At 38.2% G+C, this 13,422-nt stretch overlaps 2 protein-coding genes across 8 annotated transcripts in view; one reads left to right on the top strand and one right to left on the bottom strand.

The window, feature by feature from the left end:
- The window catches only part of RARB (retinoic acid receptor beta), a 325,063-nt gene extending 319,334 nt beyond the window's left edge, over nt 1-5,729 (top strand). For 3 of the 4 annotated variants that reach the window (XM_039384808.1, XM_027722018.2, XM_027722015.2), the window contains 2 exons: nt 651-809; nt 4,309-4,755. In XM_039384808.1, the coding sequence (XP_039240742.1) occupies nt 651-809; nt 4,309-4,505 (356 nt within the window). In that variant the 3' untranslated portion in view covers nt 4,506-4,755. Of the gene's footprint in view, nt 1-650; nt 810-4,308 lie in introns of all 4 variants that reach the window. The other variant, XM_039384807.1, reaches the window with a different exon arrangement.
- Nucleotides 5,730-5,777: 48 nt separating this feature from the next.
- TOP2B (DNA topoisomerase II beta) overlaps nt 5,778-13,422 on the bottom strand; it is a 64,253-nt gene continuing 56,608 nt past the window's right edge. Inside the window, exons 32-36 of one of the 4 annotated variants that reach the window (XM_027722009.2) lie at nt 12,876-12,958; nt 12,463-12,573; nt 7,343-7,459; nt 6,474-6,571; nt 5,778-6,263 (exon numbers count right to left, since the gene is read on the bottom strand). In XM_027722009.2, the coding sequence (XP_027577810.1) occupies nt 6,102-6,263; nt 6,474-6,571; nt 7,343-7,459; nt 12,463-12,573; nt 12,876-12,958 (571 nt within the window). In that variant the 3' untranslated portion in view covers nt 5,778-6,101. The remainder of the gene's footprint in view (nt 6,264-6,473; nt 6,572-7,342; nt 7,460-12,462; nt 12,574-12,875; nt 12,959-13,422) is intronic. The other 3 variants (XM_027722010.2, XM_027722011.2, XM_027722012.2) reach the window with 3 other exon arrangements.

Here is a 13,422-nt window from a genome sequence, read left to right as displayed (position 1 = left end):
TTCTGTTAGTTTAGCCACCTGATCTCTCTCCTCCTTTGCAAAATTTGGACTAGCAATAGAAGCACACCTTGTCTAGTTGCACCATTTTGTTGAAATACAAACCGGGTGCTACCAGTGAACGTTTAAAAAACAACACTTTGTTGGCAGCGGCCCTTTAGTACAAAATCATTTCAATTTTATGTGTCTCTAACTGTAACCCATCAAAAGCATTGATGGGCTCCAAGATGTCAGTGATATGTGACTGGTGCATCCTGGTTTAGGGGGGACGTTTGTTGTCACTCAAGCCAGCACTGCCATCTGCTGATACCAGATGGTAACTCACTTTATTGTAGCAGTGATAACAAAAATTAGCTGTAATCTCTATGTATATACCTGGGTAGTTTATCAGTTTATCAAACACATATAGAATTAATTCCAAAATATTGTTTGCAGCAGGGTGTTTTCCCCTTGCAGAGGAAGGTACAAGAGCAAATTGGTAATTCTTGTTTCAGAAAGCCGTGGTTTATCCTTTTCCTACGGAATGCTCACTGCAGAGTGTAGGTTGTTAAGTGGAGTTCTAATCAAGAACATGGAGGAGCTTCTGTGATTTGCAGTTTGTTTAAAAAAATAAATACTTAAAATCAAATGAGTGATATGACACTTTTCTACAGATCGCCAGGACCTTGAAGAACCAATGAAAGTGGATAAGCTTCAGGAACCCTTGCTTGAAGCACTGAAAATTTATATCCGAAAGAGACGACCCAACAAGCCTCATATGTTCCCAAAGATCTTAATGAAAATCACAGATCTTCGTAGCATCAGTGCAAAAGGTACAGTGCCTCCTAATAACTCAGCAGGAGTGGCCCCCTTGCATTTCAAAGGAAACTGTCTTAGAGACCTGGGTTGCTATTTTTTTTTTACTACAACTGAGACAGGTCCTTGTGACATTTCTCTTCCTGTCTTTTATGTAACTCCTGCCTTTACATTGGTTCTACTTGAAACATACATCCATGGTGCTATGTTCTTCAGCTGACAGTGAAAATGATGTTGTAGGTGTCAGTAGGTTACCAAATCATTAGCATGAACTCTTTGTTAGTCATTTTAAGATAAAACCATGAATGAAACCTTTATTAATGTTTACAGGGGGGTTCAGATCATGCACTTTGTATCGCTAGTGGCTTTCTAAAAAAAAGTTTGGTTACAGACTGCAGAAAACACTTGTGCAACCAAAATTCCCCTAAACTGTGGTTTGAGGTATTGAAGATTTAGAACTGATTTGATCCAGGATTTCGGAGATTCAACCCCTAATCCAAACTAGCCACACCTAAATGTGGATCTAACGTTTTGTGTAGTCTTGCATGTGATTGATTGATCCTGTGAAACACACACAGTCTAAGTGCTGTCACATACATTCTCTAAAGCACAGGTGTGCGTTATTCACAATCTGAATACAGAGGGTAAAGCGTAACAATCCTTATCTTTATGGTGGCTGATGCAGTTCCACAACAGATTTGCTATCCCTGCTAGATAAGCAAGCTCACAAGCTTGTATGTACAGGTACCTGCATAGCTATATGCTGGACTTACGCTTTTGAAAAGATTACGGATTTCATTTCATATGGTTTGGGGGAAAACTTCAGGGGAAAAAAAACCCCAGTAGTCAATTCATTCAACTAAATAGACTTCTTTTACATTGAAACATAAACTGTTCCACTTTAAACAATACATATCCGAGTTAAAAGATTAAGTTATAGGTATGTTTATAAAAACAAGTGAGCAATTTAATTGGATTGGTTAGAACCAAAAGAAGTAACTGGGAAGGGAAACACCAGAGCTGGACGCAAAAGTATCCTGAAAAGGAACCACTTACCAGGTTATCTAAAGCTTTCAGTTTACCCTTAAGTAAAGCAAGCTCCATCCAACTGAATCTATAAAATAAACTTAGAGCAGTACTGAGCTATAAAAATATTTAGGGGAGCCCTTTCATTCTGCTGTTCTTGCATGTGGGAAATCCATTTCCACTTTCCTGCTTCTTCACCAGAGCCTCAAGAACACTACTCTTGTGTCTTTATATTCAATTCACAAGAAAGGCTTCTTTTCATTCTGACATAAGTATTTAACTTTAATTATATCATTAATGTTTTATAGTAGAACTAAATCATACCAAAGGATGGTGATGTCCTGGGGGGGTGGGTATGTCTTGAGTTTCATTTGAAAAGACGTACATTAGACGATAATGCCTTTGGATGGTACATGATCCCTGAAAGCAATTACCAAAGAAAGCGTGAATCTAAAAGACTGAGAATGTCTCCTTATCCTGGTGTTCCTGACACAACTGCCTTCTTCTGTGGCTTTAGAGGTACTGTAACTAAAGGATGAAGTGTTTGTGGGACTGAAGCAAGGCAGTTCTGAGTTCTTCTCATCTTCTGAGTTCTCTTATCCCCAAATTAAATTGGAAGTCTGCAACACCTGAAAAATTTCTCTGGCTCTACACTGGAATAACCACACAAACACCTTACTGCACCTGACATAACAGCAGAAAGCAGATGTTTAACATAGCCAAAATCAGTTCATCAGCACTGCTCTGGTTGGTTGTCAGAGAAGCTCTCAGCATCATTTTGCATTAATTTCTTTCCCATTACAGAGCTTGTCTCTTTGTTCCTAACAGTTACTTAAGAGACTTTTAAATCAGCATTAATTTGGAAAGTTGGTCGTTGCCTTTGTAAATGATTTTTTTGATGCTCCTCATTTAAAGCATGAACGTAAGTGCTCCCTTGCAGTCTGGAGTGACCAGTGTGCTCTCCAGCGTGTACATTACAACAGCCATGGATAAGTATTTTCAAAGGTTGTCTCTTCTGGAATGGTTCTCCAATAACCAGACTACTTTCTCTTTAATTATTTTTGGTTCTTCATGCCTTCTTGTTTGAAAAGTTCAGGTTCCTCCTCCATTAGATTGAATTTTAAGATGATCAAGAGTCCTATGCAACACGAATGCTGTGGTTTATGGCCATAAATTGCCTGATGTCCTGATAAGAAAATTCTTTTTCCCATCAGTAGCAAAATACGTAAAGAACATTCATGCCTCAGTGTGGAACCAAATCTTTGCTATACATCACTGTATTTGAAGTGTAATTTCAAAATGCTCCTGTCCTCTCCGCGCAGTAGCTGAATGGTGATTAACATTGCTTTTCCCTAGTGGTGTAGAGCGATTGCCCCAGCTGAACCCTCCTGCCTTACAGATCAGGTTTTTCCCAGAACAGCATTTATTTTTCCTGAGAAGTTTTGTCCATCCAGCATTTAAGGATTCTGATGGTTGCATAACTTCTTCATCCCTACACAGTGCCCTCAGTGCTGCCTGCCCAGTGTCAGGCAGGCTCTCAGCTGTTTTTAAAATGGAGGCTGTGCCGTGAGAGGGAACAGAGCAGTGTCTGCCTGTTCACACAGGCTCCCATTTGCCTGTCCTTTTCAAGAACACATCATAGGAGCATCAGGCACTATTATGAGACTTTGTGTTGGTTTTCTTTCTCCCTAAACTAGTAGTTGTTGGCTCACAGGCTGAGTAGTCAGGATTGATGTAGTAATTTTGTATAATCCTATGTGCACTCACCTGCAAAGCACCTCTGCATACAAGTGGCTGTTGTTACACGTGAGAAGGCCAAACACCAAACAGCTTCAGCTAAGGCAGATGTGAGCAGTACTGGTGTTTCTGCATACTTTGGTGGCTAATTAGCACAAGGCAAGATGCCTGAAGAATACAGAAAATCAGCTTCCCTCCCAAAAAAGTATCCTTTTGCCTGAATTCTTTCTTTTATAAAGTAACGGTTTGTTAAATTCTGTATCTTATTTCAAAGTTTTCTCTATGGGAAAGACATGTTCTGACTTAGATCACAATAGTTCTCTTGCCGGATTCACCTCACCTATTTAACACCAGCCAGAACTTTTGTCATTCTACAGTCTTAGCCGACACAGTATAGATCAAAAACTAAACGTTATTCCACTTTATAAAGGCATCTATATGATCACAGTGTAATTTAATTTTTCAGTATAATTTAATGCCATTTTGGTTCCTTCTATGAAAGTAAGCAACTCATCCAATTTACCTGTATTGAAGCATCAGTTGCTATGTAAGAATTTTGAATTAATTTGTTAAGGTGCACTCATCTAACTCCTTTTTATTGTACTGAACAAAGCAATTCACTTACATACTTTATATGCAAGAACTATAGAAGAAGATAGACATTAAAATTATATAACCTGAAATTACTACTGCAATGCTAACAAAAATGAAATTTTATGAATCATACTCATGGAAAGTGTTTTCTTTTTAAAGGTGCAGAACGTGTCATTACATTGAAAATGGAAATTCCTGGATCCATGCCACCTCTTATTCAGGAAATGTTGGAAAACTCTGAAGGACATGAACCACTGACACCAACCTCAAATGGAAATACTGCAGAACACAGTCCCAGTATCTCACCTAGTTCAGTGGATAACAGCAGTGTCAGTCAATCCCCTATGGTGGAATAAGACATTTTCCAGCTACTTCAGACATTCCTAATACCTTATGTACAGGGATGAAAAGCAAGAAAAACATTTTTACTGCTGCTTAGTTTCTGGACTTAATATATATCTATATATGTGTATATATATATAGATAAACTCAACAAGGACCAAGAAATTTTCATATGTATCGATATATATACTCCTTGCTGTTTAAACTCTTAAAATAGAAAATGCAAACTTTTGAAACTCTAAATCAGCCATTTCATGCAAAAAATAGTTAAGCTTGTTTTCTCCTCTGAACATTCAATATTGCATGGTGACAAGACAGATCTCAAACTTAAAATTCTGGTTGCATTTCTGATGACTTTGTACATACAAATGTATGGCTGTACTCTCCATACTGGATGTTTGGTGCTTTCCTTTTGTCTGTCATACCTAAGATGATCAAGACACCAACATACGAAATGGACTACTGTACACATCCAGAGAAGGAAGTTTAAAGGACCGTCTGATTGAGTTTAAATATGAAAACTTGTCTTTGATGTCCTCAGTTTGCATCTCCTTCCTTGTAAAAAGTATACAAAACTTCACTGCCCCAGCAGAAGAGATACCGGTATCAGCATTAACTGCCAGATCAGTTATTCAGATGTCATTTGTTCCACTGTTAATGTCACTTTAAATTCTAAAGAAGTGGTTTCTTAGCTGGCTGGTGATCTAGCTACACAATTAACAGCTCCATTTCTACAGCAGTGCTAGCCTCCAAGGCAGAAACACTTTTCAGTGTTACCATGTTTTTGTTTACTTGTTCACAAGCCATTAGGGAAACTTCATGGGATGATAACCAGCAGACTCATTTACAGCTTTTGAATCGCTGAGTCTAGGGTATTTCCTTAAGAATCAACTGCCAGGAATCAGCTGGGTTATCCAGCCTTCCAGGTGCTAGGGAAGTACAGCTAAGACTTCCAGAAACACAAGGAGAGAATCTGCCTTCTTGGCCTTGTTAAATCACCATGAAGCAGAGTGAAAACTGTGGTAGAATGGTTAACAGATTTAAAGTGTCAGTTTCTTAGGTTTCATTTAAAGCACTAGTGGAATTTTTTTTTTATATATTCTAGCAAGTCTGTGATGTACTTTCACTGGCTCTGTTTGTACATTGAGATTGTTTAACAATGCTTTCTATGTTCATATACTGTTTACCTTTTTCCATGGAGTCTTCTGGCAAAGAATAAAATATATTTATTTTAAAAACTGTGTAGAAGTAGTCCCTGTAGTCCACACACACACACACACACACGATAGTTTTCCATTTTTTAATGTTTAAACTTCATTTCAAAAAGCAGGTTTGCTGTTTGCAACCATGACAATTAAAATGTGCTTTAGCACAGCTGTCTAGAACATCTCTACAAGCCAGTCAGACAAATACATGACATTTCAATGAGTAAAAAAGAGCATAAAACTGTAGGTGTAAGAACAAAATGTTAAAATGCCTACACACAATAATAAAAACCATCAATTACATTATCACATAAAATAAGTCAAATGTACAAAAGTTTGCGACAGAGGGGACAAAAGGACAACACAAGATATTTGTTGGAAAACATTTGTGTGCTCTTTGGGCACTTAATTAAACATATCAAAATCATCATCTTCATCAGACTCTGCAAAATATTTAACTTCTTTCCTGGCCCGGCCCGTCCGTGGCTTTGGGGCAGTTTCGGAGGCAAAGCCTGACTGAAAGATTTCCACATCAGAATCCTGGTCAAAAGCAGCCTTTTTGGATTTCTTAAGAAAAGAAAAGACAAATCAGTTGTGATGCTGTGTATGTTTTCCCTTTTAATTTTCAGAATTGAAGGAAACCTCTCTAATACCTCATTTCTAACCACACCTACACCCCCATTACCATATTAGCAATTTATAATAGGATGCTCCTTTTATGTAAAGTAATACATTAGGTTCTTTTTACAAGGAGAAGAGAGCACAGAGGAAACTTACCTTGCTTGGTGTGGACTTGGGTGTTTTCTTCCCAGGGTTGTATTCACCTTCATTTTCTGAACCAGATGCTTTCCTTTTCTTTGCCCCTCTACCTTTTCCTAGGTGAGAGATTACGAGTTAACTTTTTCTTTTTTTTTTTTTCCTAATAAACTTCAGACTTCCTCAAACTGAAAAGAACCCTAGTGAAGTTACTTTAGTATATCTACATGTTAAAGTTCAAATCCAACTGAAGCTTCTTCACAACAGCAGTAAAATACAATATCTTTTCTGTTTTAAATCTTTTATACTTCTTTCATAGTTACCCTGACAGTTCAAGCTGTCGGTTCAAGACAGGGACAGACTTCATGACATCAGATAACTTCTAGACTGCTGAAGTATTATAAGTCCTTGATCACCTTCTGTACTCATTACACAGCATTAATTCATGTTTAGTATTTAGTACATTTCCTCTAACCTCAACCAGCAACACTGACACATCCTTTACAGACTCCTCCGATTACACCACTCAGTGTGCTGTGGTGTGAGGACTCTCAGAAATGGGATACCAAAGAACTGCTTTAAAAAGCCAGAAATTGCTACTTACGAGAATTTTACTGTCTTGGAAAAAAAAAATGAGATCAAAGAAAATAACTAGTATCCAGTAGAACTGAAGAGGAATGGGGAGTGTGGAGCTATTAAGTGCATTTCCAACAGTGAAGATTAGATAAAAAAGTTCACACATTGTTTCCCAAGAAGTCAATACACTGTATTTGTCAGAAAAAAGGCTCATGGCTGAGTAATCTAATTCTGATCAATTTACTAATAACTCAGTGTGGTTCTAATAATAATTGTGAACCTTGTGCTACAGGGAGCACAGATGTGACTCTTACCTTTGGGTGCTGCAGTCTTCTTTGGAATGCCGAATTCTGAATCTGAATCAGAGTTTACAGTTTCCACCTTCTTAGCCTTGGGAGCTCTTTTAGGTTTAGGGGGTGCATCTAGTTTTGCTGTTAGAAGTTAGAAATACTAAATACGTTAAATTCACATATTGGTTAGAAGCATTAAATTGTATTAGATACTCCAATTACAGCATAAATGGCAGACATTATAACAAAATGAGCAGTTTCTGCACTCAGGGAAAACATACTTCAGCTTTTATGTTAAAACTCTGTGGAATAAACAGGAAGTTTCCTGTGTCATGCTTTGAGATATATTGGTGCATTCAGTAAATTCCAGCGTTCTTCATTGAATACTTTTTCATCTTGTTGATCACAAAACAGGTTACTAGCAGCTAAAGCAGCAACAGAAGTTCTCCAGGTTGGATGCTTTGAACATATCTGGATACATTACAGTGTTTACAGATACAAGTGTTCGTGACATTTTCACCTTCAGGATGGTATAACTGCTGGACAGCTTTCTCCAGGATTACTGCAAGAGTTTGGGAGATAGTGCATCTGGCTCTGTGACATAGTTTTCTGTCAATCTCAGTGAAAAGAAACTTCAGAAAAAGCAGAAAGAATAGGAAGGGGACATATCCATGCATTTCTTACAGAATTTCATTTAGTGGTACACATCTAGTCTTGCTGTCTTTAAAAGATGACCACTGGAATGTTCACACAGTGGGTGTTAAGGGATAGAATCATAGAATCATTTAGGTCAGAAAAGACCCTTAAGATCATCAGATAATGTGTTCTATAGGCTTACAGATGAGTAAGTCTTTTGCAGAAACCTCAGATACTCTCCTGACCTACACTCTTATCAGCCACAAATACCTCAAATAGACACATGTAAAAACTCTAGATATTAGGAATGTGGACATTTGTGAGACTCGAGCTTGCATTTATATTATCGCTAGGGGAATGTGTTTGGAGAACAAGAGAGCATCTCCACAAGCTTTTTGGCTATGATGCCTTGAACTGCCCACTGGAGAGTCACTGCAAAATGTCTTTTCAGCTTTTTATGATAATACCTACTGGGCAGTCCACATATCAGGTCCTGCCAACACAAAAAATAAGATCACCTTTGGCATCATGGATAGGGAATAAAATGGTGTTGGTTATGGCAGTATTTCAGAAAAGATTTGTGGAAGGAAGCAACAATGCTCAGGAACCACAGTTGAAAGCAGCTTGAAATAGGTCTCTCTAGGTATCTCAGCTGGGAAATAACACCTGTATTAGCATAAAGCAAAACTAAGTCAGTCGCAAAGACCTACCACTAAGCCTGAAAAAAGTACACAGCAACTAAAAGCAGGAGAAATACTTTCTAGAAGCATCACCAAAAGTAAGTAGCTAGTGATCAGTAAATGAGGGGGAAGTCCTACCTGAAGATATATGATTTTAGGTCCCATTAGGCAAATGCTTCATACAGGAAAAGCTTTACCAGCGTAAGAAATGTAGACTAAGGGGCAGGGAAGAGAAAGATTCAGAAGTTTCATCAACTGGAAGATGATGAGCAGAAATTGTGACTGAGAGGATCTTAGTAGAAGGGATACATTTGAGATCTAGGTGACATTCAGCATCAGGAGCTGAGGTTGAGACACTCTCCTACAGGATTATGTGTGCTTTGGCCAAGTAAATGTAGTGCCTCACACAGTTCCTCATGGTGTTCACGTGAAACCTGCATACCAAATGCAAGCCAAGGATGCTCTATTGACAAGTACTCCCCAGCACATATACCATGAGATGTAACTATCTTCAGCTGGTTCTGAGTCCTCAAGTTTGTTAACCAATGTTAGAAAAGGAGCAAACTTCTCACTGGTAAACAAGGAACTGGGAGAAGGAAATAACTGGGGAATGAAAGACAGATGCCACACTGCCATAAACACTAGATTTTGTTCTTCCCTTGAAAGAGAGCCTATTATCACTGTTTAACTCCTTTGAAGTCTACTTGCAGAACAGCAAGTTGAAGGGACAGCAAGCCTCTTAATTGTTATCTGGTGCCTAAAGGAATAGTCTCCAAGGCTTCCAGAACACTTATTTCCCTCTGTACTAAATATAGGGGGTTCTCATCTGCTATCTTAAATTATATACTTAATGCCTGCACAAGTGTGAAGGATCTCTGACAGCAACTAGACTGCAATCAGCTCAGCCAAGCTCTCCCCTAGATACCATGACATGAAACCGAAGTCCGCAGTACAATCAATGTACACAGGCCCTCAAGAAGCCCAAGTTTTTGGCAGGAAGTCCAGGTATGTCTGGTATATCAGTCCTACAGCTGATGCAAAGAGTATGTCTCATTGCTAGAATCTCAACAGCTGGGCTGTTCAAGGGGAACAGCTGCTTATAATCATGAGTAAGGCTGTTTGTCAGATTTTCCTTAGGCTTACTGTAAAGCACGAGAACCTCTAAATACCACACAGGCCTCTAAATAATCATGGAAAGCAAGCTCAGCAGTCTATTCATCCTCTCTAGTGAACACCAAAAGTCAAGAGATTTCATCCCAAAGTCCAAAAAGAAGCTGAATTCATACCTATTCTTTTATTTCTTCTCATTGAGAAGGGAACGTGGCTGTACAGATAGCAAGGAACAACAAATGTTTCAGCTTTCCATCCTTAGAAATCCAAGCTCTGAAGTCACAGAAAATCAAATAACTCTGGAACAATTGCTTCAGCCACACAGTAGACTTTCCCAGTGTGAGAGTGAGTGGATGAAATATTACATTACCAGAAAATGGATTTTGAGGAGGCTGTTGCCAAGTCCATGACGATGGACTTAGACTCAAAGAGACTACTAAAAGGATAACAGATGACCAATGAACTAAGCCTGCAGTAGTTATCACTGCACTGTTGACTGTGATGATGAAACTCTGGTCATATCTAATCTGGGCTGAAGAGATGAAAACTGGTGAAAGCAACCTGTGTTACTGTCGTGCGCTGAGAGGGAAACTATCCCAAAGGCTACTCTGAAAGCAAAAATTTAACTTTTGCTTGAAAGAGAGCCTGTTTATATGTATTTTGTGAGTGTAAAGGTTAATGACCAACTCAGAAACAGATCACAGCTGTATTTTAGGGTTACAAGTTAGGCTAATGACAACTCATCACATCGAGGCCTTCAAAAAACAGAGAGAGAGAAGGAGATTGAATGGTCAATTGTATCCATGACTAGCTTCAGCATGCACAGTTCTCTCTTGTATTTACTGCAGTACAGAACTCTGATATAAAAGATTACTCTGTTAGAGATCAGCTATTTCTGTAAACAATTTTTATTCACCATAGTATAGAACTTTACCAACTGAAAGTGTTTGAGAAGCATTCAGGCATTCACTGATTCAAAGTGTTTATGAATTAAATTAGACACAATGCATCAAGAGAAATTAGAAATAGGGAAAGGAAGCAACTGGGGAGAGGATGAAAAGATGCTGCAGTTCACTGGTACATAATATATAACACAAGATATTTTTTCCTCATTTTTAAGAGAGTAAGCTAACTATTCTAAATGGCTGCTTTCTTGCAAATGTACCTTTTTTGGAAAAAATTAATACATTAAGTTCAGATGCAAGTCAGTCAAAAGAAGTTTTAAAAAACAAGGGCCACAGTATCACGGGGAGAAAAAACGCTTTTGAAGATTGAGCAGCAAGAAAAAAAGAAAATTATCTGAGAGACAGAGGAAAAAAGGCAAAGATCTGAAAGCAACAAAATCACTGGTCAATCAAGTGGTAAGAACTATATTTTATAACCTATTTAAATAACTACTAGGTAAGCAAAACCCGTATTTTTGCCATTAATTATGGCAGTATCTACCATAACATTTAACACATTTAAAACAAGTGTAAGTCTTCCTCTTGAAAGTAGAGCTAAAAACTCATAAACTAGTATTACTCAAGGTAGGCAGTGCAAAAAAAAAACTTATTCCTACAAACACTCAAGCACAACCACAGAAACAAATCCAAATAATAAACACACTCTTCTTGGAATTGTCCTTAATTACGCAATGTAAGATTGTGCAAGATGTCAGTTCTAAAAGTAGTAATTCAAAGAATTTATACCTCTGAAGTTTGAGGAGAGCCTTTCATCCTCTGTTTCAATAAGTAAAACAACTGTGCCAAGTGGAACTTAATGTGATAGCCTACTGTGCTGGTTTTCAGCTGGGATAGAGTTCATTTCCTTCATAGTAAGTAGTATGGGACTGTGTTTTGGATTTGTGCTGGAAACAGTGTTGACAACACAGGGATGTTTTCGTTACTGCTGAGCAGGGCTTACACAGAGTCAAGGCCTTTTCTGTTTCTCATACCATCATACCAGCGAGGGGCTGGGGCTGCACAAGAAGCTGGGACGGGACACAGCTGGGACAGCTGACCTCAATTGACCCAAGGGATATTCCATACCATATGGAATCGTGCTCAGCACATAAAGCTGGGGAAGGGGCCAGGGGAACAGACATTAGGAGTGATGGTGTTATGTCTTCCCAAGTAATAGTAACACGTGATGGAGCCCTGCTCTCCTGGAAATGGCTGAATACCTGCCTGTTCATGGGAAGTGGTGAATAAATTCCTTGTTTTGCTTTGCTCGCATGTGCAGCTTTAGCTTTACCTATTAAACTGTCTTTGTCTCAACCCATGAGTTTTCCCTTTCTCTTTTACTCTCTCTCCCCCATCCCACCAGGAAGGAGGGAGCGAGGAAATGTGTGGTGCTTAGTTGCTGGTTGGGGTTAAATCACAACACCTGCTTTGGACATAAATATTTCTTGGGGATTCCTCCTGTTCACTTGCTCTCCTTCCTTTCAAAATAAATAAGTTAGATCCATTATAGAAGGCTATCCTCAATCCCAAGGTCACCTTATTTCACATATTCACTGAGGCTAAAAATCTCCCATTAGTTAAACTAACCGAAAGCTGAACACCAGCTCCATACGTGGAATGTATTAAGTTTTGACACTACAGTAGCCAGCTGAATTTCACTGAATTCAAAATAAATGAATGCAATTCCCACTTTGAAGACTGAAGAGACAATGGCAAAGGTGGTGAAGATGACTTTACATAAATGGACTGGCTTATAGGCCAATTCTATACGTACCCTTTTTAGCAGCTACTGTTTTACTCGGAATTTTCTCTGTTTGTTTTGGGGCAAAAGATGATGAGAAAACAGGAGCAGAATCCTCATCATCACTGTCCAATTTTGTTGTATCTACAATCACAGAGGATGGTTAGAAAAAGATTCATTCGCTGCATACCATCAATGTTAATTACTGTAAAAATTATTCTCAAAAAAGTGTTTCTGATACTACAACTAGGCCATGGATGTCCTGTGACTTTCTTATGATACAAGCTTTGTTCCTCTAAGGATCAGAACCTCCTTCCCTTTTCCCCTTTATGAATGTGGACATCCTTCTTCTATGACTACTGTGTGAAGTTTGTGTATATCAATCCCTAATATATTCCATCAATAACTGCTATTAAGATTAAATAGAACTGTGAAGAAAAGCTCACCATCATCTGTCTTCTGAGAGTAAGATGGAAAAGAGAAGATGTTCCCAAAATCTTGATTTTTCTTGGCTTGAGACGTTTTTCTACTTGCAAACAGAAAAAGAGAATTCTATGAGTTGCATTAACTACATATTGAAGTACGTAGACATCATAATATCCATATAAGATTAAATTCATGTTTTAGCATTTCTGTCGTTTTTGTATATGCTTGCAGCAGTCAAACCCCTAAAATCACCATCCGGTTGAGAACTTCGGGCATCTAAAATTAACAGAACTACTTTTTTTTTTTTTTTCAAAAATGTATCAGATGGCACAAGACAGAAAACAGAATCTTAAAAAATGCACGTTAACAGATAATATTACAAACAGTGTATCATAATTTGGTGAGTCATGTTTACCTTTGCATAGGACAATTGCAAGGCTGAGATAACACACACTTTAATTCCTCCACAGAAATGTATATGTTTCATTTTACATGGTACATGTAATGACAGGCTGATGTTTCTCAGTTTTGTTCAGCCACTTCTGCATTGAAAAATTTATTAGTAAA

Source organism: Pipra filicauda, unplaced genomic scaffold, assembly GCF_003945595.2.
Source record: "Pipra filicauda isolate LSUMZ 115617 unplaced genomic scaffold, ASM394559v2 scaffold379_size694699_pilon, whole genome shotgun sequence".
Lineage (NCBI taxonomy): Eukaryota > Metazoa > Chordata > Aves > Passeriformes > Pipridae > Pipra > Pipra filicauda.
This window is presented reverse-complemented; position numbering and strand designations above follow the sequence as displayed.